General features: G+C 38.3%; 1 protein-coding gene across 2 annotated transcripts; it reads right to left on the bottom strand.

The window, feature by feature from the left end:
* Positions 1 to 24,274, bottom strand: LOC143860713 (uncharacterized). 2 transcript variants are annotated; one of them, XM_077371507.1, is made up of 3 exons: positions 24,103 to 24,274; positions 6,939 to 8,643; positions 1 to 2,294 (listed from the first exon to the last, which is right to left on the bottom strand). In XM_077371507.1, the coding sequence occupies exons 2-3, from the start codon at positions 6,977 to 6,979 to the stop codon at positions 647 to 649; spliced, it is 1,689 nt and encodes a 562-aa protein (XP_077227622.1). In that variant the 5' UTR covers positions 6,980 to 8,643; positions 24,103 to 24,274; the 3' UTR covers positions 1 to 646. The 2 variants fall into 2 exon arrangements, 1 of the variants encoding a protein (XP_077227622.1); XR_013239787.1 differs by lacking the exon at positions 24,103 to 24,274 and adding an exon at positions 2,849 to 2,970 and having other exon boundaries at positions 2,162 to 2,294; positions 6,939 to 15,886.
* Between the last annotated feature and the right edge of the window lie 711 nt (positions 24,275 to 24,985).

The raw sequence follows: 24,985 nt of genomic DNA on the forward strand, positions 1-24,985 counted from the left end.
TCATAATAACCGATGTCCAATGATAGTATTCTTAGAAATAAAATGAAGAAAAGTTAAAATTAACACTCAAGATCATAGCGTACCAGAAGCTACCCTATGGAGTGTACATTATGTATTGGCCTATAGGTAACTGCCTTCTACAAGGGCATTTTTAGAAGTATCTCTACATTCAATATGCAAGATATGACAGTTCCTGCAAACGAATTCATGAAAGGAACCTTATCATTTAATTTGAATTTGTAGTGCTTTGTGTCATGCCCCATCCCACCATGCGTGCTCTGTAGCCTCATCTCACCCTCTTCTCGCTCAATCCCTCCGACTTCAAGAAGAAAGAATTAGTTATCAGGTGGCTTGCCTGTTTCATTCCTACAAAACTTGCCCTCAAGCAAATTCCCCATTACAACAGGGCCATCCGACTTGTTCCTTCTCTAAGACATTGGTGCTGATTCTCAGCCATTTGCGTCAATTCTATCCACAACCCAATAACTGATGTGGCGCAGTTTACTGAATCCAAATTTCGGTTCTTCTCAGCCAGAGGGTAACAAGGTTTCAATACCCTTAACCACACCAAACTAACAGACGAAAAATCACTCTCATGGAAGGAACACAACTGAAATGGCAATGCTATGGACTAGTAATTAGCTTCTCATGTGCAAACAGTTACGGAAGAGAGTTGAGAATCAGCAGCTCCACTTATTACAGCTCCCATATTTCTAACATCCATTAAATAAGATAACGCACTTTCAGTGATGATCTCACCTGGGATTAATACTGGAATTCCTGGTGGGTATGGACAGATAAGCTCCCCACATACTTCTCCAAGGCTTTCTCCTATACTCACCCTCCTCTTTCTTGCAAAGAAGGCCTCTCTGGGGCTCAGGTTCATGCGAATACCATCAAAAGGTGCAGAGACTTTACCCTCCACCCTCTTCCTCTCATCATATAATCCATTCTCTGGTAAGAAAGTTTCTGATAAACACTCTATTCCTGACCCAAGCCTCAGAATATGCTGTCTGCAACTCCCTAAATTGATGGCAAACGTCAAAGAGCGCACCCCTGACAATTCGGCAATGACACCATGTTCCTCGCATAAGATCTCATCCGCTTCATAACCAGATAAGCTGAGCCCCTCGAGACCAACAGTAACACGCAACGGATCAATAAGGGGGCAGCCAGAGAAATCAAATGAATTCATGACTGAGACACCTGGAATTATCTCTATCAGACGTCTTGCTTCTTTGGCCAAATCCATGGCTTCGTTAAAAATGGTATCTGGGTTCTCACTTAACTGAGCTCTCGCGGCATCTAAAGAGGCCAGAAGCAGATAGCTTGGGCTGGTGCTTTGAAGTGTTTGAAGGCACCTGCATATCCTTTCCTTGTCTACAATATCTCCTGACATATGCAACATTGATGACTGTGTTAGAGAACAAAGGACTTTGTGTGTGGACTGAACAGCAAGGTCGGCCCCTTGCTCGAGGGCAGTACTGGGCATCTGGGGATGAAACTTGAAATGGGCCCCATGCGCTTCATCCACTATAACTGGAATGCCATGGGAATGACAAAGTTGTGCAATCTCACTCACATCACTGCAGATACCATGGTAAGTTGGCGAGGTGACCAGAACTGCGGCTGCTCTTCTACCTTCCATCTTCAATTCCTTAATGGCATTCTCTACTTGCAATGATGTGATTCCCCCGGCAATGTCCCATTGTGAATTGTACTCTGGTAATATATACTTGGGTACTGCACCAGACAAAACCATGGCAGACATTGCTGATATATGGGAGTTCCGTGGGAGGATTAGGGTTTCTCCTGGGGAACAAGTAGCCATAATTGCTGCCTGGATTCCACATGTGGTGCCTCCAACGAGAAACCATGTTTCGGATGATCCAAAAAGTTCAGCAGCTTGCTTTTGAGCATCTAAAATGACTCCCTTTGGAGAGAAAAGATCGTCAAGCTCTGGAAGCTCGGGTAGGTCGTGAAGAAATGGTCTTACTCCAATAAGTTGAGCTAATGAATGTGGCGCAGCTCTCCCTCTATTATGTCCAGGGAAATGGAAGCTGGCAGCGTCTTGCTCAGCAGAAGCTTTCAATGCACTAACCAAAGGAGTGGTTCCATCTTGAAGAGTTGCCTTCGAACTAGAAATGGGGATATTGGCATTCAGTTCCTTCTCGATGCTCTTTATGGTATTGTTTTGCTCCCGAGGTTCTCTTACTGTGTCCTTTGAGACGCACTGGAAAACAGACAAATTAATTCTTCTTGGCTTTGCATTCCAGGAGTAGCTGGATAAGGGTCTGAAATAAAACATGTTCGAGAGAATTACAAAAATATAGTAAATTGGTCAGAATGCAACTTAGGAACTTGCGTTTTACAAAAAAAATAAAAATCAAAATTGGTCTGACTTTAAGCACTTCCATGTGTTTCTCCATTAGTCCACCAGACTTTAAACATCAGACTAAACATGTATGGTATCCTATCTAAATATGCAAATACGAAAAAAGCCCAAGGAGAAAACATGTTCGAGAGAATTTCTTAAGAGAAAAAAAAAGAAGCCCTAAAACAAAAATTTGCAAATTAATTTCTAAAAGTTCATTCGGAAACAAAAATTAAAAAAAAATCTAGCCTTCAAATTTTATCAGAACGGCATATCCTTGCGGTTTTCCATGTATTATAACATTAACTTCAGCTTGATCCCTTTGGAGTTTGAACCACAATAACATGCATCTATTGACAATAGCACAATCATTCAGATCTTTTCAAAGAAAAGTTCTTGCAATGGGGTCAGGAGCAATTAGGAATGGAGGAAAGGCATTGAAGGAATTTTTCCAGTCTGATTGGATTCAGGGACCTGAATGAGTCGGAAGGTCGCTCCTAGCAGGGTTTTGCATCTTTCGTCATGACTTGGGTGGAAGGTTACAGGTGAAAGGGCATGACAGATGCAATTGCTTGACAGATTCACCAAAGTCCAGCCTGCGGAAAATTGCTTCTAGTATCAATAGATCTATGAGTTATGCAAATATGAATAAATTTGGGAGATGATATTTTCACTCCCGTTGCATTACGCATGGGCTACCCTTATAATGTGATTTGACGTGAAAAGTGGGCAACGTTATAAGCGGGGCGCATGAGTAATGCAAGGGGAGTGAAAATATCATCGCCCATAAATTTCCTTTTCACATATAAAGGAAGCAGAAAAAATCTGCAGTATAATCTGCTACAAAGAGTTCACACTCAAATGATAATGATTTTGACATTATGAAACCACTTTGTCCCAATCGATGCTCGGTAATTCCAACCACCAAAATGGTCATTTGGACAAAATAGTTTTGGATTCCAGAAAATTGATCATTTCAACAGTTTAAACATATCACAGTTACGTATGGAATAGTAGTGGCCAATCCATTTAAATCTACATATTTAAATACTTCAAGAAGATTTCCTTTTGCTATATAATCCATATACAAATATTAATGCTGCACTCATGCCATATCTGATTCTGAACCATAAACCCATCACACTGCTGAGTACCAGAAGTGGGTATTCCCATCATAGCATAGAAACACAGAATGCGTAATTTGTACAAGTAATCATATGCTCCTTATGAAGAGCTCATATTGTTGATACTTGATAGTCCTTTTTTTTTTTTTTTTGAATGGAGATACTTGATCATCTTATACTACCTCGGTCGATGTCAAATTGCAATATTTGCAGAAAAAAAATGTTGCCTTGATATGATGATGGGGTGTATGGTTTGCTGATTGACTATATCATCAACCACATATGCTTGATGGGGATGATCGGGGTGTACGGATCAAGGTTTAGAATTACTACATAAGATAAAACTTCAGTTATTTATTGACTGGTAGTAACCTTGAGTTATTTATTGATTGGTAAAGTGATGCTTTCTTTCATTGGATGGAGAAAAAGTGGGCATGACAGATTCATTTTGTGACAAAATTTAAGGAACCTACATAAATAGGCTGGGACATAATGCAAGAAGCGAATATAAATTTTGGGAGGAGAGCTATTAGTACATGGTAGGAGATAAACATCAAGATGAGAGACGTTTATGCTGGTTGATCACATGCTGATGCTTTATCCCAGATTCCATCTTCTCCAACATAAGGATGAGATAATTGATGAGAGTATAGAAACCAGTTTTTTGGGTTAGCTACCTAATTGACAGTTGAGGGATTGAAGGTGCAGTATAAAGCTAGATTTATGATTCAAGACGAGTTAAATGTCATTCGATTATGGATTGTAAAAGAAGCTTATCAAGTTGGTCAACATATTGAGGATTGATATATGAAAGTTGTAAACAAGGACCAGCACATCTAGCCGCAAATCAGATGTTTGCCACTACATCAACTCCCCGGTGAAACTAAACAAAGCAAGAACTGGGAAGAAATTGACTGAGAAGGGAAACATAATCTTAAATACTATGGTGTGGAAGATGGGAACATATCAAACAATTGTCCGTGTTTAAAAAATTGGACTCAGACAATATGACGCATCACATTTCAGAAAAGGCACCACACTTCTAAAAAGGTATCACACCCAACCAATATATGAAGCATCAATTTTAAATTATATCCAGTTGTTTTCTTGGTCAATAGGTCTTTCAAACTTATAGGCTATGCAAGGTATACGGAATTTGAAAAAAAAAAAGGAATCATAATCCTCATCGTAAAACAACTCCTAGTCTAATTAGGACTGCTATTATACTTAATTATTAACACCTCATCGAAATACAATTCCTATTACACTGACTATCCCTGTTACAAGTAAACTAAGACTCTTCAAACCCACTAGGGCTCCTAACTCATCATGGAAACTAATCCACTTCAAGTCCCACAAATACAAGGACTCCTTTGGTTGTAATTTGGGCCTTTGTGATTACTTAATAGCTTAAGTGATTAACTACAAACGACTTGATGCTTAATTACAAATAACTTAATGCACCTATCATTTAAGATTTTTATAATAAATATGTGAGCCCTATTTTTAATACCTACAACTTAAAGAAACCAAGTGACATTAGTGGAAAAAAACAGTGGTACTCTTCCCTATATTAAGGAACTTAAAAGACAGCTAAAGGACACTTAAAATTAGAATATGAGCCCTAGGATGGGTCCCCATCAAATTTCCATCATTATATTATCATCCTTATTCACTTCTACGACTCCAGATATTCAAGGAATCTTTTTATGTTTTGTTCTAGATGAAACAGAGTAATTGGACTCTCAGTATTAAGAATGGGCTACTAAAGGGGCTTCATTGATATTCCCCAATTTGGAAGATATCCATTTCGGATAAGCATAGCCAATAGGATGGATCAAAAGAGCGAAAGCGAGTCTTCATAGGGAAATTGTCACTGCTTATGGACCCGAACCTGGTTGATTTATCCATGACTCGATAAAAAATCAGATCTATTTATGAGAAATCTCATTCAGTTAGATATGGTAGGTTAATATGGGACACCAACAGGATTGACTGCTGGAGTAAATAGATCTAAGAGGTTTGATCCGGATTTTTCTCCCATTCACGTATTACAAATGGATCCTTGCCTTAAGATTGCCTTTTCCCCATTTTAGGTTTTTTTGGCGCCTATGTATATGTGGTTACATTTTTAGTTTAGGGTGGACATTACTATTCTGGACACGATCAATAACATGTCATTAGGTGTTTGATCTTGTGAAACAATTATGGACGGTTGTCTTGGATATGTGATGGTTCCTAAATATGTATTTAGGTATATTCTGGCATTTTCTTAAGTTCATCTTTACCATGCAGTTTTATAGGATTTTCACCAAAAGTTTATGACTGACACTGATATGTTTCCATTTTTGAGGTGATAGACATCCATACTGAAACCAACATTTAAAGCTTGGTTGATGCTAACAGCATTTGCAGAGAACAAATTTTGTTGATGTTCTAGAACACGGAGCTTTTGAAGTCGATGGAAATTCCTGGCTTTCTCTGACATTTCTCATTCATCAAAACCTAGGGTCCTAGACCTGGACCTTCTTTCTTTTATCTCTACGGCCCATCATCCAACATCTTCCAAGGAAAATTGTCTTCAACTCTTTTCAATAATGCTCTCATGGATTGCATTCCCAGTCCCACACTCGCTAAAGAACCCATACTAATGGTTGATCTTTCTCACACCTCCATAACAAGGAGATATCTGATAGAATCCACCTAAGATACGAAAGGGTCGGCCTTGTCATAGTCTATCCCATTCTATCGAGTTTGTTTCCCCACTACCCGTGCCTTGTACTCACCTATTTCATCAACTTTATGAATATGCTTGAGACCTATTTGAACCCAACAAAGTATTTCCTGGGGAATTATAGTGAGACCAAGCATGAACCCAGAAGCATAGAGTATGTCTTGTAAATCTTGGTGGTTTTTATAAAAAGAACCATGAGAAAATAAAAAAGTAGGGTAGAGACAACATGAATGGTACATTCTCTCTTTTTTCTTCTTATGTAAAACATAGCATATTACCCCCCTCCTCTCCGCTCCCCTCCCCTCCCCTCTTACTGCAGCCATTATATCCCAGCTACTAGGGCACAACTATTCATCCCAACCCAATTAATTGCATTCAAAACTTTCAGGAATTGTATTATCCAAACAACACCTGCTCTCAAGCACAAGCATATACACATTTTTCAAATAAAATTTAAGAGACAAAATTCAGCAGTAGGTCTTGGAAAGGAAAAGTCCCATAAGAAACTCCTCAAATTGTAAATTAGATTCTCTGTTGAAATTGTAAAACATGGTTTATTAATCACATGAAATTCAAGAAGGCTTACATGATAAGAAAAGAAAAAAAAAACCACAAACCCTAGAAAACCAATATAAGAAATTCGAATACAGCCAATGAATAAAAGAAAAACTGAAAGAAAGTAAAACCCAGGATAATCGAAGCTCACATGTTGCAGGAAAAGGATGTTGCAGAAATCATCACTGACATTACTTAGATTGAGAAAGTGAGGCTTGTGATTTAGGAGGCTTTTTTTACGTGCAAGATAGCGTACGGACCCATGGACCCTTTAAAATACGCCAGGACGACAGGAACCACTTGCGGAAGGATCAGATCAATATCATCAACTGTAGGACAGTTGATATGGACCGTCCACATAGGGGGCCCACCACGGCTCTTTACTAAAATCACACCGATTGTATGATCTTTACCATCCGATCACTACATTTCAGAAAGTACAGTGGATGATCTTAACCATTTATTTTGTTGGGCCACATTGTAAATATGTTGCAGTTGCACCCCAAAGCTCATGATCCAAGCCCTCGGAGGTTTCTATATTTTGCAGTCCCTCTCCACATCGGAGGGTTAGTACTTAGTAGTATCATCCTATGTAGATGATCTTTGGGGTACAGACTATTTAAGTCGTGGCCCAACATACGAACGGTTTAGATCATCTTGTGTAGTGAGCCCTACTATTACTATCTTACAAAAAAATTGGGCTTCTCTGCACTCACCATATAACTAAAATCTGTCGTGTTGGCTTGAAAGTGGCCTGGGGTGTCATTATAAAATTATCATTCTTCCGGGTTTTTTTTTTTTTAAATCTTGGTCTCCTCCATGAGCAGTAATGAAGCTTCTATATAGAGAGCCTGCACATGCACCTTATAGAGACCTCTATATATAGAACAGAGGGTTAGGATCATCATACGTACATGATTTATGAGGTACAACCTATTTACATTGTGGTCAAACAAATGAACGGTTTGGATCATCCTAAAAAGTGGGCCCTACAGTATATTTTAAAAAATCTCAACTCATTGATAATGACGGGATGTTCCATGAATATGTGTACTTCGTTTCTGAATTATAAATTAGTTCTAACAGACTACTTATTGCGTGGAGTTACTACTACTATACTAGTAATTATGGTGTTGATACTAGTGAGTTGAGTCACTAGTGATTGTATCATTTGTTAAGGAACTGAGTCTCAAGTAAAGAGAAGCCTGATCAATAATGAAGTACACAGTTATAGCTTGCATATCAGGGGATGTGTTGGCCACCATGAAAAGTCATTGAATATTCGTTAGCCCAATCTTGTGATAGTAGCTGGGCGAGGGAGGGAAAGAGGGAAGGAGTAGAGAGAGCATGAGATATATCCCCAAAAACAGTGAAAAAGAAAATTTGCTAGATCAAATTGGGTTTTTTCCCCTGCTTTTCAGGCTTTTTATGCTCCTCTCCCCCCTCTGACCCTCTCAGGACGCTCCCTATCTACCCATCTCACAAGTGGCTCCACTAATATTTCATGAAATAATTTTTCATGGTTGCCCAACATGCCCTCATATAAATCACAAAATATTGAACACAGTTAGGGCCCATTTGGATACCGCTCATTTTGTATTTGGATTTGGAATTGAGTTTTGAATACAAATTGAATAGATCCGACAGCTCATGTAGAGGGAGACAGAGAGCGAAGGGAGTACTTCCTAGTGGACGGGAGAGGTTGAGGAACGAAGAGGATGAAGGAAACTGCCAGATCTGTGGATTTCCAATTTCTTATTTCCACAGCAAATTTAGAAATCTGATTTTTGTCACCGGCAGCTGCTGAATTAGAAATCCAAGAATTTGATCCGATCCAAATTACAATGTAAGAAGGGCTGCAAATGTGAGAAATCCAAATCAAAATCTTCTCGGCATCCAAACGGACCTTACAGAATACAAATCAGCAACTACTCAATTTTATCCGAGTCTTGACTTATTGAGGGAAAACCAAGACAGATAACAAAAAAATACAAGTGAGTTCGCCTCAATTATCAAAACTTGGTAGCGCAAATATCAGTAGCCTCATAAATCACAAAACCATGGGACACAGTTTCAGAATACAGATTAGCAAAGAGTCACAACTGTTAGAAATAAGTGGTAACAATGTAATGCGTGGCGTATCTTATCAGGATCAAACAATGATGGGAAATGAATACCATGGCGTCCAACCACCACCCAGAAAAACAAAACAATTTAAGCCAAACTCTCAGCACCATCCAATTTTGATGGAACACTGACAAGATTCTCTGTTTGGTTGCGCGTATTTTAGATCGTAGAGTAATGGTGTGAGTAGTCAACAGGGAGGAGACAACCCTTGGATTTACCTTGAACTTACCTTGGTGTTAGTAGTGTTTGTGCACCTTAAATTGAACTTCACTTCTATCACTTCACATATAGATGTTCCTTGTCAAGTAGGAGATCAAACTCCGTCCGGTGGCTTAATATCACTGAAGGTTCTTGGTATGAACTATAAACCCATTGGATTTATTTGAGACATTTCCCGTTAAGTGATTTATATGAATCATTAATGTTCCTTTCTCGGAGTTTCTCCATTATTCATATGGTTCCTAAAGTGGGGAACCATAAAAATTATTTAAGCGCAATAACTAGGCCAAGTGCTATTTTTACCCAAGGCTTTGCCACTTCAGGTCTTTTAACTGAAATGCATCAATCCGCAATATTAGTACCCGCCCTACAATCCCAGTGGTTAATGATACACGCAAGTATAAGTCCATGATATTTTGAAGCCTGGCCTTGATGCAAAAAAGAAAACAGATAAAAGTTATATGAACCCTAAATTATTGCAATGCTAGAAAATGTATGAGATCAGAGTTTGGATAGTTCATTGATCTTGTATAGTTGGTCTTTCCTTCAACTAAGATGTCAGTATCCTGTTTCTATCATTTACCTGTGTCTGTTGGTGATTCTGTTGAAGTACTTAAATGATGTGTATTGCCAGTAGCCTTCTATTCAGCCCATTCATTGGTTGCTCATGTGATGCTCGCAGGTATGCACATATAACATTACTTTAAGATTGCTACATCTAGGGGAAAGCATGTCCATGTTATCCTGTTTGAATATCTCAGAGTTCAAATTCTTAGCCCTGGCATTGGCCTTACTAACTTGAATGTTATGACACATTGGGTCAAGAAGCTACCACAAAGGAGATGCATGGAGGATCTACCAGCATGATTGGAAATTAGGGAGGGGAAATTTGATGAAGGATCAGCTCACTCACTATACCTCTTATGACTGATCAAAAGAGAAGATAGAGCATACAATATACAATTGAAATTTTGGACGAGATAGAGGCCTAAATGTAGGGGAGAAAACCAGGTCAGGCTTAGGTCAACAAGAAACCAACCCCGCCACAGCCTCATTGCTTGGCAAGCTTTGTTGGGTAAGCTTAGCACTGTTGATCGCCTTTGCTTCCTTGGATCCAGTAGAGATCAAAGATGCAAATTATGTAAACAAGACTTGGAATCTCATGTTCATCTCTTCTTCCGCTGTGCCTTCTCGTCTTGGATTTGGAGATCTGTTCTTTGGAGATTCACTCCCACTCACAGGAGAAAGCCTGCAAATTTTCTCGTGGCAGAGGAGTGGATGTGAAATTCATTTAGAGGAAGAGGGCAAACTGCAATAGCAATAAAAATTGCTTTCTCTGCTTCTATTTATTGCATTTGGATGGAAAGAAACAGGAGTTTTTGACAAGAAGGAAAATCATAAGCAGGTCACTCATATCCTTTCCATAATCAAAGATAGAATTATTCATCTGAAGCTAAGTGATAAGGAATCTGATAGGAACAAGCAGATCGCTATGAATTTAAATGTTCCTCTCTATCATAGCATTCCCCAAATCCACACCTGTAGCTGGATTCCGCCTGATGACAATTCTGTAAAATTGAATTCAGATGCATCTCTCCTACGAGACAGAGCCGCAATTGGGGGTCTAATCCGGGACAGCAATGGTACTCCCTCTGTCCTCTACTCCCTAAATCTGAAAGTAGGATCCATAAATGATCTAGGGCTTGAAGCAATTGCTCATGAGGTACTTATGGCATCCTCTCAAGGCTCTCAGCATATATGGATTGAAACTGATTCAAAAAATGCAGAATTGATGATAACCATCCTACCGAAGCTCCTTGGGTGGAGGTTTTTTTTTTCTTTCCAAGGTTGACTGTGCCTGCAAAGGTCAATGTATCCCTCCTACCGAAGCTCCTCCGACGCTCTTATCTATCCTTGCTGAAGATAGTGCTGGGACTTTGTATTCTCGGGTGTAATCTTTGTTTGCTGTCTCAAATGGTGCTCCTATCTCTGGTTCTTTTGGGATTCTATCCTTCGCTGATCCTTTCTGTCAGAATCTTATCGGCTTTTCTCTTCGGGCAATTTGGTCTTCCCTGTCCCAGATACCATTGTCTGCTCATCCCTCTAGCTAGTTTTTTTCTTTCTGTTTTCTGCTGGACTCTTTTTGATGTATCTTTGCTTGCTTGGCGCCGCTATAGGCCCCCTCTGTAATTCCTCCTTTTCTTATTTATGATATTCTGGTTGGGGTCCGCCCAACCCCAGCTTGCCCATAAAAAAGAAAAGAAAAAAGAAACCAACCTGAAGAACCAGAGTTCAGATCCTAGCCCAACCTGACCTGAAATGAAACCCAGAAATGTTTAAACCACATATAAAATATGCTTTGTTTTATAAACTGGCATATTCTCCCATTATGGTTTGTGTGTCCATCGACAGCCCTTGTGTTTTTAATTTAATTAAGGCTTTATTTAGAGTTATGATTCATTTTTTTAATCCTAGACATGGGAGATGTCCATATAAATCCTATGACCCACTTTATCTACTCATTACTTATGGCCCACAATCACTTAAACCTCACTTATTTTCACTCTTATCCCATTGGAGACCTTTTGGAGGCCCATCACTTATCCCATCTTCAAAACTCGTAAACCCTATGAAATTTTGGAAATCGTGGAAAAGCAACCCCCACCCCCCCCCGGCGGCAAGGTAGCCATCTTCCCTCCTCTCCTTTGTTGACTCTCTTCTCATCTCCCTCTCCTCTCTATCATCCTCTCTCCCCAATCGACCACCTCCTCCCATTTCTAATCTATACACCTCCCACCCTTTCCTCCATCCCTCTTTAACCACTTTTATTCCTTTCCACCTTTATTACTACTAATCCTTTTTCTTCTTTTTTACGTCTCACATTCGTTCCTTTCTTAGTTCTTATATTCTACATTCATTTTCTTCCCTTCCACTCCTCCTTCTTGGTTGAGTTTATAAATTGTTCCCCTTCCCCCCCTTATCTTTTCTCCCCCTTGATCTTCATTCTTAATTTTCTCGATCTTGATCTTTTATAGATACTGATCTCCTTCTTTTCTTGATCTTAATCCTTCCTGAATCTTGATCTTCTTTTCTCTTCTTGATCTTGATCGTTCATTGGTCATAATCTTTCTTGAACTTGATCCTTCTTTCCTTCATCTCTCCTTGTCTTGGTTGAGAAAATCAGGTCAGATCTTGGTGGAGTGGATGTAGGTCCGTGGTTTTGGACCGAACCACTATAAAATATCGGTTGCACTCTCTCTACTCTCTTTCTCTATTTGTTCTGTGTGCATCTTGTGTTTTTATTTCCTTGTGCTTGATTGTTAAATTTGTTATTGAAGCTTTAATTAAATAAGCTTTATTTTTTAATTAATCTTCTTAAAAAGAACAAAATTTTCTAAAAACCAATTCACACCCCCCCCCCCTCTTTGCTCCCCTATCTTAGCTTGTCATACATGAGCCTCATAGTTATATTCATTACCGTATCCCTTTATCCTACCATGGGAGGCTTAGTGCTGAAGCAGGGGACTTTGTTCAACACATCGATGAGGTACTATACGAGAAGCGAGAAGCTAGAGCAACTACAAGTGAGTAATGAGAAGCAAAAGGTGAGTGGTGATTGCACATGAGTGACTATTCTTTTAGCATGGGGTTCTAAAGACGACATTCCTTCGACATGCTCGATTCCCGATTGAAGACGCTCTGATGCAGATATTAGGATTTATTTCCGCATTATTTAGTTTCTAGTATTTTTATTTCCATGTTATTAGTTTCTAGGATTTTATTTTTCATGTTATTTTTAGGAATTCTTATTTTAGTAGGTTTCTATCTTTTAGGTTGTTTATTTGCCTATATATAGGCCTCTTTACAGCTTATTTGATTGTCAAGAGAGGTTCGTGTCATTATGATTCTGCATGGATGATTTCTTATGTATTACTACGCTCGCGTTCCATGCCCCTTTCCCAGTCATTACACACATTGTCCAGCATTCCAGAGTTCGAAGGATTGCGACTCATGCTACTTGAGTGGGTCGTCTACGTCTTTGATCCAGGCGGACTAGAACTTGAGGGCGAGTTCTTTTCAAGCGGGGGAGAATGATGCAGATATTAGGATTTATTTCCGCATTATTTAGTTTCTAGTATTTTTATTTCCATGTTATTAGTTTCTAGGATTTTATTTTCCATGTTATTTTTAGGAATTCTTATTTTAGTAGGTTTCTATCTTTTAGGTTGTTTATTTGCCTACATATAGGCCTCTTTACAGCTTATTTTGTAACTTTTGATGTTTAATAAAGATTGATTGGCTTCTCCCCCTAAAGGTTTCTTCTCCTACCTCTAATTTCGTCTCTTCTATCTCTCTTCGTCTATTGTCCTCTCTCCCTAAAGTCGTCTCCTCTTCAGGTTATTTTCGTCTGTTCTTCCCCTATTCTTCTATTTCTCTCCCATTTTCTATAATTTCTCTCTTTAGTCTTCTCTCTTCATTCAAGCCATTTTCGCTCAAAATTGGCCCTCGACCTCAACACGAAAGTTGTTCGTGACAATTTTTAGAGCCACATCCAGCCTATTTTTAGCAACGGATAGCAGTCTTCAGTACAGTTTCAGGAGCCATCTCAGCCGTTGATCACGCCCCTTCTTCCAATCATCAGCTTTTACTCATCCGATTTCAGATCCGCAACAGACGTAGTGCTTCTTTCAACATGCCAGATAGATCAGACAGTTGATTTCAGTTTTCTTCGCCGATCCCAATGGCTCCGCCCTCTGATACCAAATTGATGTAGCACCGTGATGGAAAATAGAAGAAAGGCGAGAGAAAATGACGAAAGGGGATAGAAGAGGAAGAAGAGAATAGAATGAGAAGAATAGACGAAGAATAGGGGAAGAAGAAGAAGAATAAGAAGAGAAGAAGAGACGAAATTAGGGGAGAAGAGAAGAATATGAGAAGAGGAGAAGAAGAAGAAGACAGTAGAGGGGAGAATCAATCTTTATTCCATTAATCATTCGAAGTCACAAAATAAGCTCTAAAGAGGCCTATATATAGGCAAATAAACAACCTAAAAGATAGAAACCTACTAAAATAAGAATTCCTAAAAATAACATGGAAAATAAAATCCTAGAAACTAATAACATGGAAATAAAATCCAACTCTAACCCTTCCCTTTGTTGATTTTTGCACCCAGAAATAACAGACAAGAATTACAAATTTTCTTCATCCAAACCCACCTGTTGCAGCCTTGTTATCTTCGTCCTATCCAACCTTCCTAAAACCAGTCCCAACTCCTCTTAATTCAGCATCTAAATCACCATTAATACCAGCCTAACCTTCCTAAAACCAGTCCCAACTCCTCTTAATTCAGCATCTAAATCACCATTAATACCAGCCTTCTTGCTTGAGGAAAACTATCCTAAACCAGCCCCTAGCAGCTCTCATCTTCCGCCTGTCCTTGTGTTGCAAGCCGTATATCCTCTCCGAAACCACCTACGAAATCCTCTCTGCCATTACCACATATTTGAAGAAGTTTTGGGATTTTGGAAAGCTTCTATTTCCATGTTCCACCAGGAATAGGAAGCTGCCTTTTTTTCCGTTTGTGTTGGTGCTATCCAGAGAAAGAAAAATAGCTAGCTCACAAGAGTGGTATTCGGTTACCACCACAAAGGCCAGAGCAACAGACAAAAGGTCAAAAAAATGAGGTTGCCAGGGCTGTGCATTATTCGGTTACAACCGAAATAATCGACCGAACCGAATTCGTTCGGTTATTTCGGTTTGGTTGGAATATCAATCGGTTCGGTTTCGGTTTTCATGGATGCCAAATTTCGGTTTTCGGTTTCGGTTTCGGTTTTGAGTGGAAAAATACGATTAACCGAAATAACCGAAATAATGATAAAAATCATTATTTTTTCAAAAAAAAGTGTGATACGGGCACTCCAAAGGATGATCAAAACCGTCCATTTGATTGATCACAACTTAATTAGGTTGTGCTCCAAAGATCACTTCGATTGGATGATCCTAGCCCTCCGATCGAAACCAAGATTTTACATTTTCCCTCTTTTTTTCCCACTATTCGGGTTATTCGGTTTATTCGGTTATACCCGAATAACCGAATTTTTAATCGGTTCGGTTTCGGTTCGGTTTTGAAAATTTTCAGTTCGGTTTCGGTTACCGAAATTTGATAACCGAAATAATTTCGGTTATTTCGGTTCGGTTATAACCGAATAACCACCCCTAGAGGTTGCTTGTAATACAAGGAAAGCTCTTAGCGAGAGAAGATAAAGAAAGTTTACCTTCTTACATAAGTAACATTAAGTGGACGTGTCAGTTAACATAAATCCAAGAAGGGAAAACTATATATATCATTCAATAAAAGGAGAAATAAAGCAGCAGGAGGTGGGTCCCACTGACCCAAGTTAATGTTTTACCTCACAATATACAGTGAATCACACGTGACCACTTTGGCAAGAGAGAAAAGGTACCCCCTGTTAAATCTTGAGCACCCCCTTATATTCATTGGGCTATAGATTCCTCCCTCATTTTTCTCATTAGGCACCCCTCTTCTCTTGTTTTTCTATTTAAGTGATTCACGTGGCATCAGTCACATGAGTAAATCTGCTACGAGAAAAAAAAAACAAAAACAATAACTTTTCCACTCCCCACTTATTACCTTGGACACCCCCTTTCCATAATACTTTTGCTAGTTTAAAACCTTTAACTTACAGTCCCTTATTTCCCCTTGACACCCCCTTCTTTAATCTTTAACTAATTACCCCCCCCTCTTTACCTCAGGCACCCCACTCCCCTCTTCCTCTAAAAAAGAAAACAAGAAAAAAAAACAGAAAAAAATAGAGAAATAGAATTTTCTTTATCTCTCCCCTCTTCCATACTTTCTCTCTTTAGTTTTCCTCTCTCTTCATTCAAGCAATTTCCGCTCAAAATTGGCCATCGACCTCAACACGAAAGTTGTTCATGACAACTTTTAGAGCATATCCAGCCTATTTTCAGCAGCGGATAGCAGTCTTCAGTACAGTTTCAGGAGCCATCTCAGCCGTTGATCGCGCCCCTTCTTCCGATCATCAGCTTTTACTCATCCGATTTCAGATCCGAGACAGACGTAGTGCTTCTTTCAACATGCCAGATAGACCAGACAGTTGATTTCAGTTTTTGTCGCCGATCCCAATGGCTCCGCCCTATGGTCCATATTTTGACGGGTACGACGATCAATATTTCCAAGACCGCACTCCCTATAGTTATTATGAGACTGTATGTCTACGGTGGATCAATGCTTTGGATGCATATCATGAGTACTATGGCTATGATCACCGAGCGACCATCTACCGAGCTAGAGAAACTGTACGACGACAAGCCGAGAGGTTATGGATAAATCGAATCACTGACCATCATCGCAGTTCTTATTTCCGTTGATGGGAGGATATTCGTGATGAGTATATGGGTATTTTCGCAATAAGGGTCTTTTCCCCATCTCCTCTCCTCCCATCCATTCACCTCACTCTCCATCTCTCTTTAAACACACCCCCCCCCCCCCCCCCCCTCGCCACAAACACCACTCTTTCCCTTCCCACCTCACCTCCATCATTATTTCTATTCACATTTTCTCTCTTCTTACACCTTACATACATTCCATCCCCTTCCTACATTCATTTTCACCGTTCACACTCCCCCTTCCTGGTTGGGTTTATATATAAACAGTTCACCTCCACCCCATCTTCATTTCCCTTTCCAATCTTGATATCAGTTCTTTTTTTATCTTTTCTTGATTTTGATATTCCTTTCTCTTCTTTACCTTGATTGTTTCTTGATCTTGATCCGTCTTTTCTTCATCTCTCATTGTCTTGGCGAAGATCAACCCATTTTCTTCTCGACTCTAGCTATTTCCCTTTTGTCTTTTAGAGTTTACCAACTTTTGGACGACCATGACAGAGGCCCTGCGCACTACCCGGGTATGGATTCCCCTTATTTTCTTTTTTGATTACAACCTACCATTTTGCCCCTTGAGCCTTCCATTATTTTACGGCCCTTTGGTTACCTTGACCAATCGGCACCCATTATTACCCCTTAAACCAACATTCCACACATACCCTTATCACAGTACCCTTATAGATTTCTTTTGGGTCATAGTAGTTTTCTTAGTCATATAGATATGATTTATTTGACAAACCTGTTTAGAGACTTGGTTATTATTTATTAGTGAGCTGATTTCCTTGATTTGGGATCAATTTTTTGGAACTCACTTGGTTGATTGGTTCTTTGATGATGGGATTTTAAAAGGCTGATTATTTTTTTAATGGAAAAAAGGCTATGAATATTAAAAAATCTTGGTTGTTTATTGACTATAGTGTTGTTATTTAGTTTTTGGGAACAGATGTTGCTAATAAACTGATATAGAAACCATTTCTATGCTCCTAAGTTACTAGAAAATGATTCACGAACCCTAATTGTCACCAAATTCGTATCAGAACTGGATTTGCATAAACAATGATAGGTGCAGGCATGAACTGAAAGCACTAATTCACAGATTAATCAATCCCAAGCTGAGTAATAGTGAGATACAACAAGACTCTGATATCGGGATGATGTCAAAGAGAGGATCACCAGAATAAGGAAACATTTTACTTCCTGGGGCAACAGGTGTAGAGATGGGTTTGGCATCTAATATACATAGCTTGCGTAGCATATCAACAATGTATTTCATTTATGCTCTGTTTGGTTGCTGGGTTTTTTTTTTTACCTGGGATTTATGTGGGTAAAGGTAAGAGACAAAAGAGGGGACAAGCATTAATTAGAGAAAGATATTATGATGAGTGGAGAGAGAGGGTAGAGAGAGAAAGAGAGAACACCATTTTCAAGACAAGATTTTGCTGATGTCAGCAAGAAAAAGCAGATGTGACCACTAAACCTTTACCCACATAAATCCTGGGTAAAAAAAAAACCCATCAACCAAACAGAGCATATTAAGGAAAAGGGAAGGACAAGAGGGGTGAATCTCAATAAAAAGGAAGAGGCCCCAAATATTGCATCTGAAGAAATTTTATGATATTATCCACCAGGCTGAGTAAGGAGCCAATCAGAATAATGTCGTCCATATCAAAAGATGATATGAATGAACATATACAAATGAGCTTTGATGCTAAAGGACCCAAACTAAACTAAGAAGGAAAACATGCGGCTAAAGCATGCCCAAGGAGCATGCTTAAGATGGTAAATGGTTGTGTAATTTGGGGCCATTTTCCACCCAAGTGCAACTTTTGGGTGGTTGTGCTTCTAGTTCTAGTAGGCTGTAAAATAGGGCAATGAGAAGGTTTTCATCTATACGTGCATACAAATTGATCAATGAACCTAACATTTTTAGTGATCTAAATCCTAACAATCAAACTATCAAATAAAAGAAATCCTTGACTCTGTGTGTGAGAGAGAGAGAGAGAGAGAGAGAGAGAGAGAGAGAGAGAGAAAGAGAGAGAGATATATATGAGGTCCTTTCAAATGAATGGTTTAGATCACTCAAACAAGTGTGTAAGCTATTTGAGTTAAAAATTCTAGGGAACTAACTCCCTGTGAAATTCGGAAAGCCCTTCCAGTCTGAAAGGGCTTTCAAATGAATGGTTTAGATCACTCAAACAAGTGTGTAAGCTATTTGAGTTAAAAATTCTAGGGAACTCCCTTTGAAATTCTGAAAGCCCTTCCAGTTACAGCCGAAGGACTGAAGCGCCCCCACTGTTTTTTAAGCTAATGTGTAGATAACTCATCTACACAAGTGTGTAGGAACCGTTTTCTCATATATATATATATATATATATATATATATATATATGAGAAAACGGTTCCTACACATATGTGTAGAGAGTTCTCTACACACTAGCTTAAAATACAGTGGGGGCCCACATTGTTTGGGTGATCCAAGCCATCCATTTTAAAGGCCCTCACATAGATAGGGTGTCTACAAAAAATCAGATCCATAGGATCATCCCAACCCTACGATTTGTGGAGGTAAAATGAATGTCTTTAAACCTTCACAAATTAGTCCATTTTTTGCCTCCACAGTTGGAATGGTTAGGATGATCCAATGGATTTGATTTTTTGTGGACACCCTATCTATGTGAGGGCCTTAAAAATGAATGGTTTGGATCACCCAAATAATGTGGCCCCCACTCTATTTTAAGCTAGTGTGTAGATAACTTATCTACACATGTGTGTAGATAACTTATCTACACATGTGTGTAGATAACTTATCTACACATGTGTGTAGGAACCGTTCTCTCTCTCTCTCTCTCTCTCTCTCTCTCTCTCTCTCTATATATATATATATATATATATATATATATATAAAATCAATGATGGGATGTCTAGAGACTTGTTCCACAGTAAACCAGCAAAGCAAATGTAACTACGCAGTGACAAAATTAGTACTCAGCAATAAGCAGACCTTAAATGTAAGAAGCCCGTAGAATTAAGTAAACAAAAAAACCCACCAATTACCAAACATATGGCTGGGTTCGACTGCTCATATCCATATGAGAAGAGATTACAGACATCATCTAGAAAAAAGTTTGCTCCCAGTTGCTAAACATATAGTTTTTTTTTTTTTTTTTAATGGTAGTTGCTAAACATAAAGTTTGCATCACAACATCAAATCATAATTTATATGAAAACAAATAGAAGCTACAATTCTATTCTTAATCTAGAAATAGAAAGCTTGATATATTAAAACACTCCCAAAGAGAAAGCAAACTTTCACGACATGATTAAAGTCTCCATTACTGTAGATATAAATATGTCTCCTATTACTCGCCATAAGTTTTCTAATTCTCCAGTCACATTTACCATAGTAACTGTAGAATGATGAAATACTGACAAACTTCTAACTCATATGTCACACATAAACAGTGAACATCAGGAGAGATCGTATTGAAAACAATTTATGAATTCATAGCATCGTACAAATTATGAAAAATGATAAATCATTACAAGTTAGTACTTGGATAACAGGGATATGTCACCTTTCCATGACTATAATTGCAAATTAATTGAAAGATTTTCATGTGCTATAGAGAAGTCGAGAAATCATTTGCTAAATTCTTATCTTCCTACCACGAAACCCAGTAGGATTTAGTGGGGAATTTAAACCAAGCACATTATCTAGATTCAAAGAGATTTCATGATGATGAGGGGAATTTGAACAAAGTACGTTATCTAGATTCAAAGAGATATGATGGGATTGACAACTTGAACAATGTCTCAAAATCAGCTTCATCAGTTCAAAGCTTAGGGACTGACTTCCCTACTGCAAAGGAAAATCAACCTGGTCAGTTCAAAGCTTAGGGATTGACTTCCCTATTACCAATTTCTTTTTTCCATAGAAGAGAACTATGTGTTGAGTCTGTTGACACATTAATAAGAAAAGGTATTGACTTGGAAGGTAACAAGGTATATGAAGGTACTTGGCATTTAACCGGTGTGCTTACGGGGGATGAAAGGAGACCCACTACAATGGTCATTGAGGGTGAAAAATGGTACAAGAAATGCTTCTTGATTTACCATCCAAGGGAGACCATCTACATTCAAGCATAATCACAAATATTTGTCTTCGGAATTTCTTGAGAAGTGTGTATCACATGATATTTTAACTTTGTTAGTTTTGGGTTTATATCGGGAAAAATTGAAAATATATATTTAAAATATAACAAATCAAAAATAAAATAAAATAATTAGAAAAAACAATTTTGTCAATTTACCGAAAGAGGAATGATAGAATGAGGAGAGGGCCCTAGCAAAAACCAGCTTCAAGGGTGCTCCTATCTATTGGTTGATTTCAGCTAAGTGCATTTGTGGTGGCGCAGAAAAAAGTGGAAACTGCTTTGACATTGATGAAATCAACGAATAGGGCGCTCTTGAAGCTAATTTTTGTAAGGGCGCCCTTCATTCTATCATTCCTCCTATTGCAATATTTTTGTGCTAAAAAATTAAATATTAAGATATCACGATGATTTTTTAGAATCTTGGGAAAATTTTATGATTTTGCCGTTTTATATAATAAAAAAAAATTGCAAAATATTGTGATATTTTAAAAAAATCAGAGATATTTGTGACTATGCATTAAAAAATCGGAGATATTTTAAATTTTTATCTGTACAAATCCTCCAATGCATCTAAACAAGAACATTTTCCTACTTAAAGAAAATCATATTTCATGAAGAATCATGCCACCAAATTCTAGACGAATCCCTTGGACAAGAAGTAATCTCATAAACAAAATACCAGGTGGAAAGTAAACAGGTAAAATTAAAGAATAAGAAAAGCATACAAGATGAACATAAGATACATGTAACAAATCTATTTCTCGCAGTCAAGTTTTGAACATGTGGAAGCATTAATTTTAGGAGATGAAAAGTAGGTGAGGAGGATACAGATTGATACACTAATAAGAATGGGCAGCAAAGCCTTTGGGAATTCTAACATTCTTTTCATTAGCTACCATTTCCTAGGGGAAAAAAAAAGATGAATGACGCAGTAAACATAGCAAGATCTATGGCTTGTAAGAATCACTGCACATACGGCATACAAGTGAAAGCACTGCCATTGATTCTATTAATATGGTTATTTGTTGTTATAGTATCTAATGTTGGTGATTGCCAAGCATGAATCAATCTATTAATAAAGAATATTCTCACCATAAAGTGATTGGTGTATTACCAAGTAAGATTAGAAAATTGATAAATACTATGATAAGGAAAAAGATCAATTATCATTCAAACTTACATAATCTGATATAAGTTTCTACCATTTAAACTAGTGACAACCATAGTTTCAAATTTCGGTTTCGGAATGCGTTTTGGCCCTCACCAACACCGAAATTTCAAAATTTCAGCCAAAATCTACACCAATAAATATTAATACTATTATCAATACCAAATTTCAGTCGAATTTTCGGGCAAAACTTAGAAAAAATAGAGATTTTTGGGCTGAAATTTCAAAACCTAAGATTTGGCCGACACTTTGAATTTATTGCCGACACACGTGTTGTGTCGTGTCTGTAGGACACCCATGTCCACATGTGTCGACACTCCTTTACACACTTTTAAATGTACTGTTAGAAGTGTCAGTAACTTTATATGTATGTCTGTGTATGAGTGTGAGACTGTTTCTTGATTTTTTAGAGTTTGCCATGTCAGATACCTAGTATCCGTGTCAAAACTTGGCACACAAATCCGTGTCCACAAATTATGATAATATATACTTTCTATGTTAGCCTTGTCCCCGTTTCTAACTTTTTGGAGTTTGTCGTGTCTGACACTCCGTGTCTGTGTTGACACACGACACTCGTGTCCGTGTCCGTGTCCACAGATCATAGTTCAAAACAAAATTTCGGACGAAATAAAGTACTGTTTCGGGTATTCCAAATTTCGCTTTCGGTGCTGACCGGAATCCGAAATTTTGGACTGAAATTTAAAACCATGGTTACAACAAGAAGACCAACACTTCAAACAAGTAATGGATAATAAATTCTTAAAGTAACAAAAAAAGGTGTTTAATACCTCCTACTATATTTTTCAGAGGGTAAAACTTTTCATAGCAACAACGACTATGATGAAAGAAATAGCACTTCAAATCTAAGCTAAAGAAGATCAATGATGGCTAGCTCTTTTGAAATTAATTAAATTAAACCACCAAAAGAAACAATTAACCCAAATCAATTATTCTTTGTGCAAGAACGAAAAGGGAGAATAGATCAACAAAATCCTTTGGGTGAAAACAAAATTGAACAACAGATCAACAAAATCCACACACAAAATGAAGAATAATTCTCCAAACTACTAAATTTTTCCAAATTCTTTTTAAAGGAAATATGTAATAAACATGAATTTTCATTAGAACAAAGAATTCATTCTAGATGAAAAAAATAAAGGGTGCAACTTGGGTCGGGCTCAACCCGAGAATTGCAAAAGCTTCATGGCTCTGGTTGGGCTGGCATTTCCTTGGGTTGGGTTAGGGTTGAGACCTTCGGCAACCCAACCACCATCCTAACTTTATCGCGATTTCTTAGGGTTATGTTTGTTTGTATTATGTATTTTTCTAACCTGAACCCAACCCAATTTGGAAAAAGCAGGTTAGACGGGTTGGGTTAGTGTTGAGAGATTTAGAGGCAGTTTGGGTTAGGATTGGCCTCAGGGTTGGGTCTGGTTAGGGTTAGGGTTGGCCTGAACCAAATCCAACCCGAAGCGAATTTCACCCCTAGAAAAAATGAATAACTAAACGAAATACGAAACCATTGGGAATGTACCGTGCCAGTTCCAAGGACCAAACTCAACAAGGCGCCAAGAACATTTCATGATGATTATGAGAAGTACAAGAAAATAAGAAGAAAAGGAGAACCAAACTGCTTTGAAGGGCGAACTGAATGACAACGAGAGAGAGCACGCTTGTACACAGTCATGTCCCCTTGCATGAATGCCGACAGGTGTGCTCTCTCTCGTTGTCAAGCTATGCCAAAGCAAAGCACCAAAAATAATGAAAATAAAACATAAAAAATTCAAGAAAAAGAAGAAGAGAAAGAAAATCCAAAGAAAATAAAATTCAAGTAAAGGATTATCAAAAATACTGGTGGCATTAGGAATTCTAAGTTCAGATCTGGTATAAGAACCTTCTCAGAAGTTGCAGATCTTGAACAAAAACAACAGCCAGAGAAAGTAAAATTCAAATAAACGATGACGAAAATATACTGGAATTCGGAATTCTGAGAGCAGATCTGGTATAAGATCCTCTCAAAAGTTGCAGATCTTGAACAAAACGAACAGCTAAAGAACGAAAAATTCAAGTAAATGATCACAAAAAGATCAGAGCCCGTATAATAACCTAAGTTACTGGAATTAGAAATCCTGAGAGCACATCCGGTAAAATAACCTCTCAGAAGTTGCAGATCTTTATAAAAAAAAACACCAAACCCTCAGCAGAAAGATTCAGAGATCTACCTCACAGAGATCAGAACCGAAAATCTCACAGATCAAAGCTGAATTAAAAATAGAAATTCCTCTTCATCACAGCTAGAAAATTGAAAAACAAAAAGCAACAGAGATATTTCAAAAATAAATAAATATCACCAGATCTTTCACAAATCACAAGCAAAAGGAATATCACAGAGAGAAAGAGATCACCTGAAAAGAAGAAGAAGAAGAAGAAGAAGAAGAATAAAGGAGGAAACGGAGATCAAAATAGAAACAAAGCCTCATAAGGCCTGGAGTAAAAGACGATGAACTCTAGAGCTGAAACTGACCTCTTTTTATGGCTTTGAGAAGAGGGGAGGGAGTGCGGTTAGCAGAAACAGGGACTTAATTTTTACTGATTGCAGATGGTCCTTTCAAATCATTCTCACTTTTTGTACTTACTTTTTGATATACAAGACAAACTAAAGTGGGTGTCATTACTAACTCTTACGGGTGACTAAAACCATCCTCCATATAAACACGCTTTTATCATTACTCTTACGTGTCGGAACAAAGAAGATGCTTCCGCCTGGCATCCCACCACTTGCCGATACATACGTGTTTGTCAGGGTGCACGCCCTTCGGCGAGTGTTAAATTACGAAGATACCCCTCCTTTGAGAAATTGATTTACGGAGTGCTGCTGTCCGTACACTTTCCATGCAACACACCACGTCTTCTTCCTCTCACGCGCATTCACTCTCCCTCGTTCCTTTTGCGAGAAGCGAGATATATTCGCCCATTTTTTAAAGTAGGCGTTAGACTACTCTTTTACACTGGACGCATTTTAATATGTTTTTTTTTGGCCAATTTTCCAATTTTACCCTCGCTGTATTTTGTAAGGGGATTGCTAGCGTCCATCGCAAAAGGGAT

This window comes from Tasmannia lanceolata, unplaced genomic scaffold (assembly GCF_043159265.1).
Source record: "Tasmannia lanceolata isolate RefF3 unplaced genomic scaffold, GAP_Taslan_0.1 ptg000037l, whole genome shotgun sequence".
Lineage (NCBI taxonomy): Eukaryota > Viridiplantae > Streptophyta > Magnoliopsida > Canellales > Winteraceae > Tasmannia > Tasmannia lanceolata.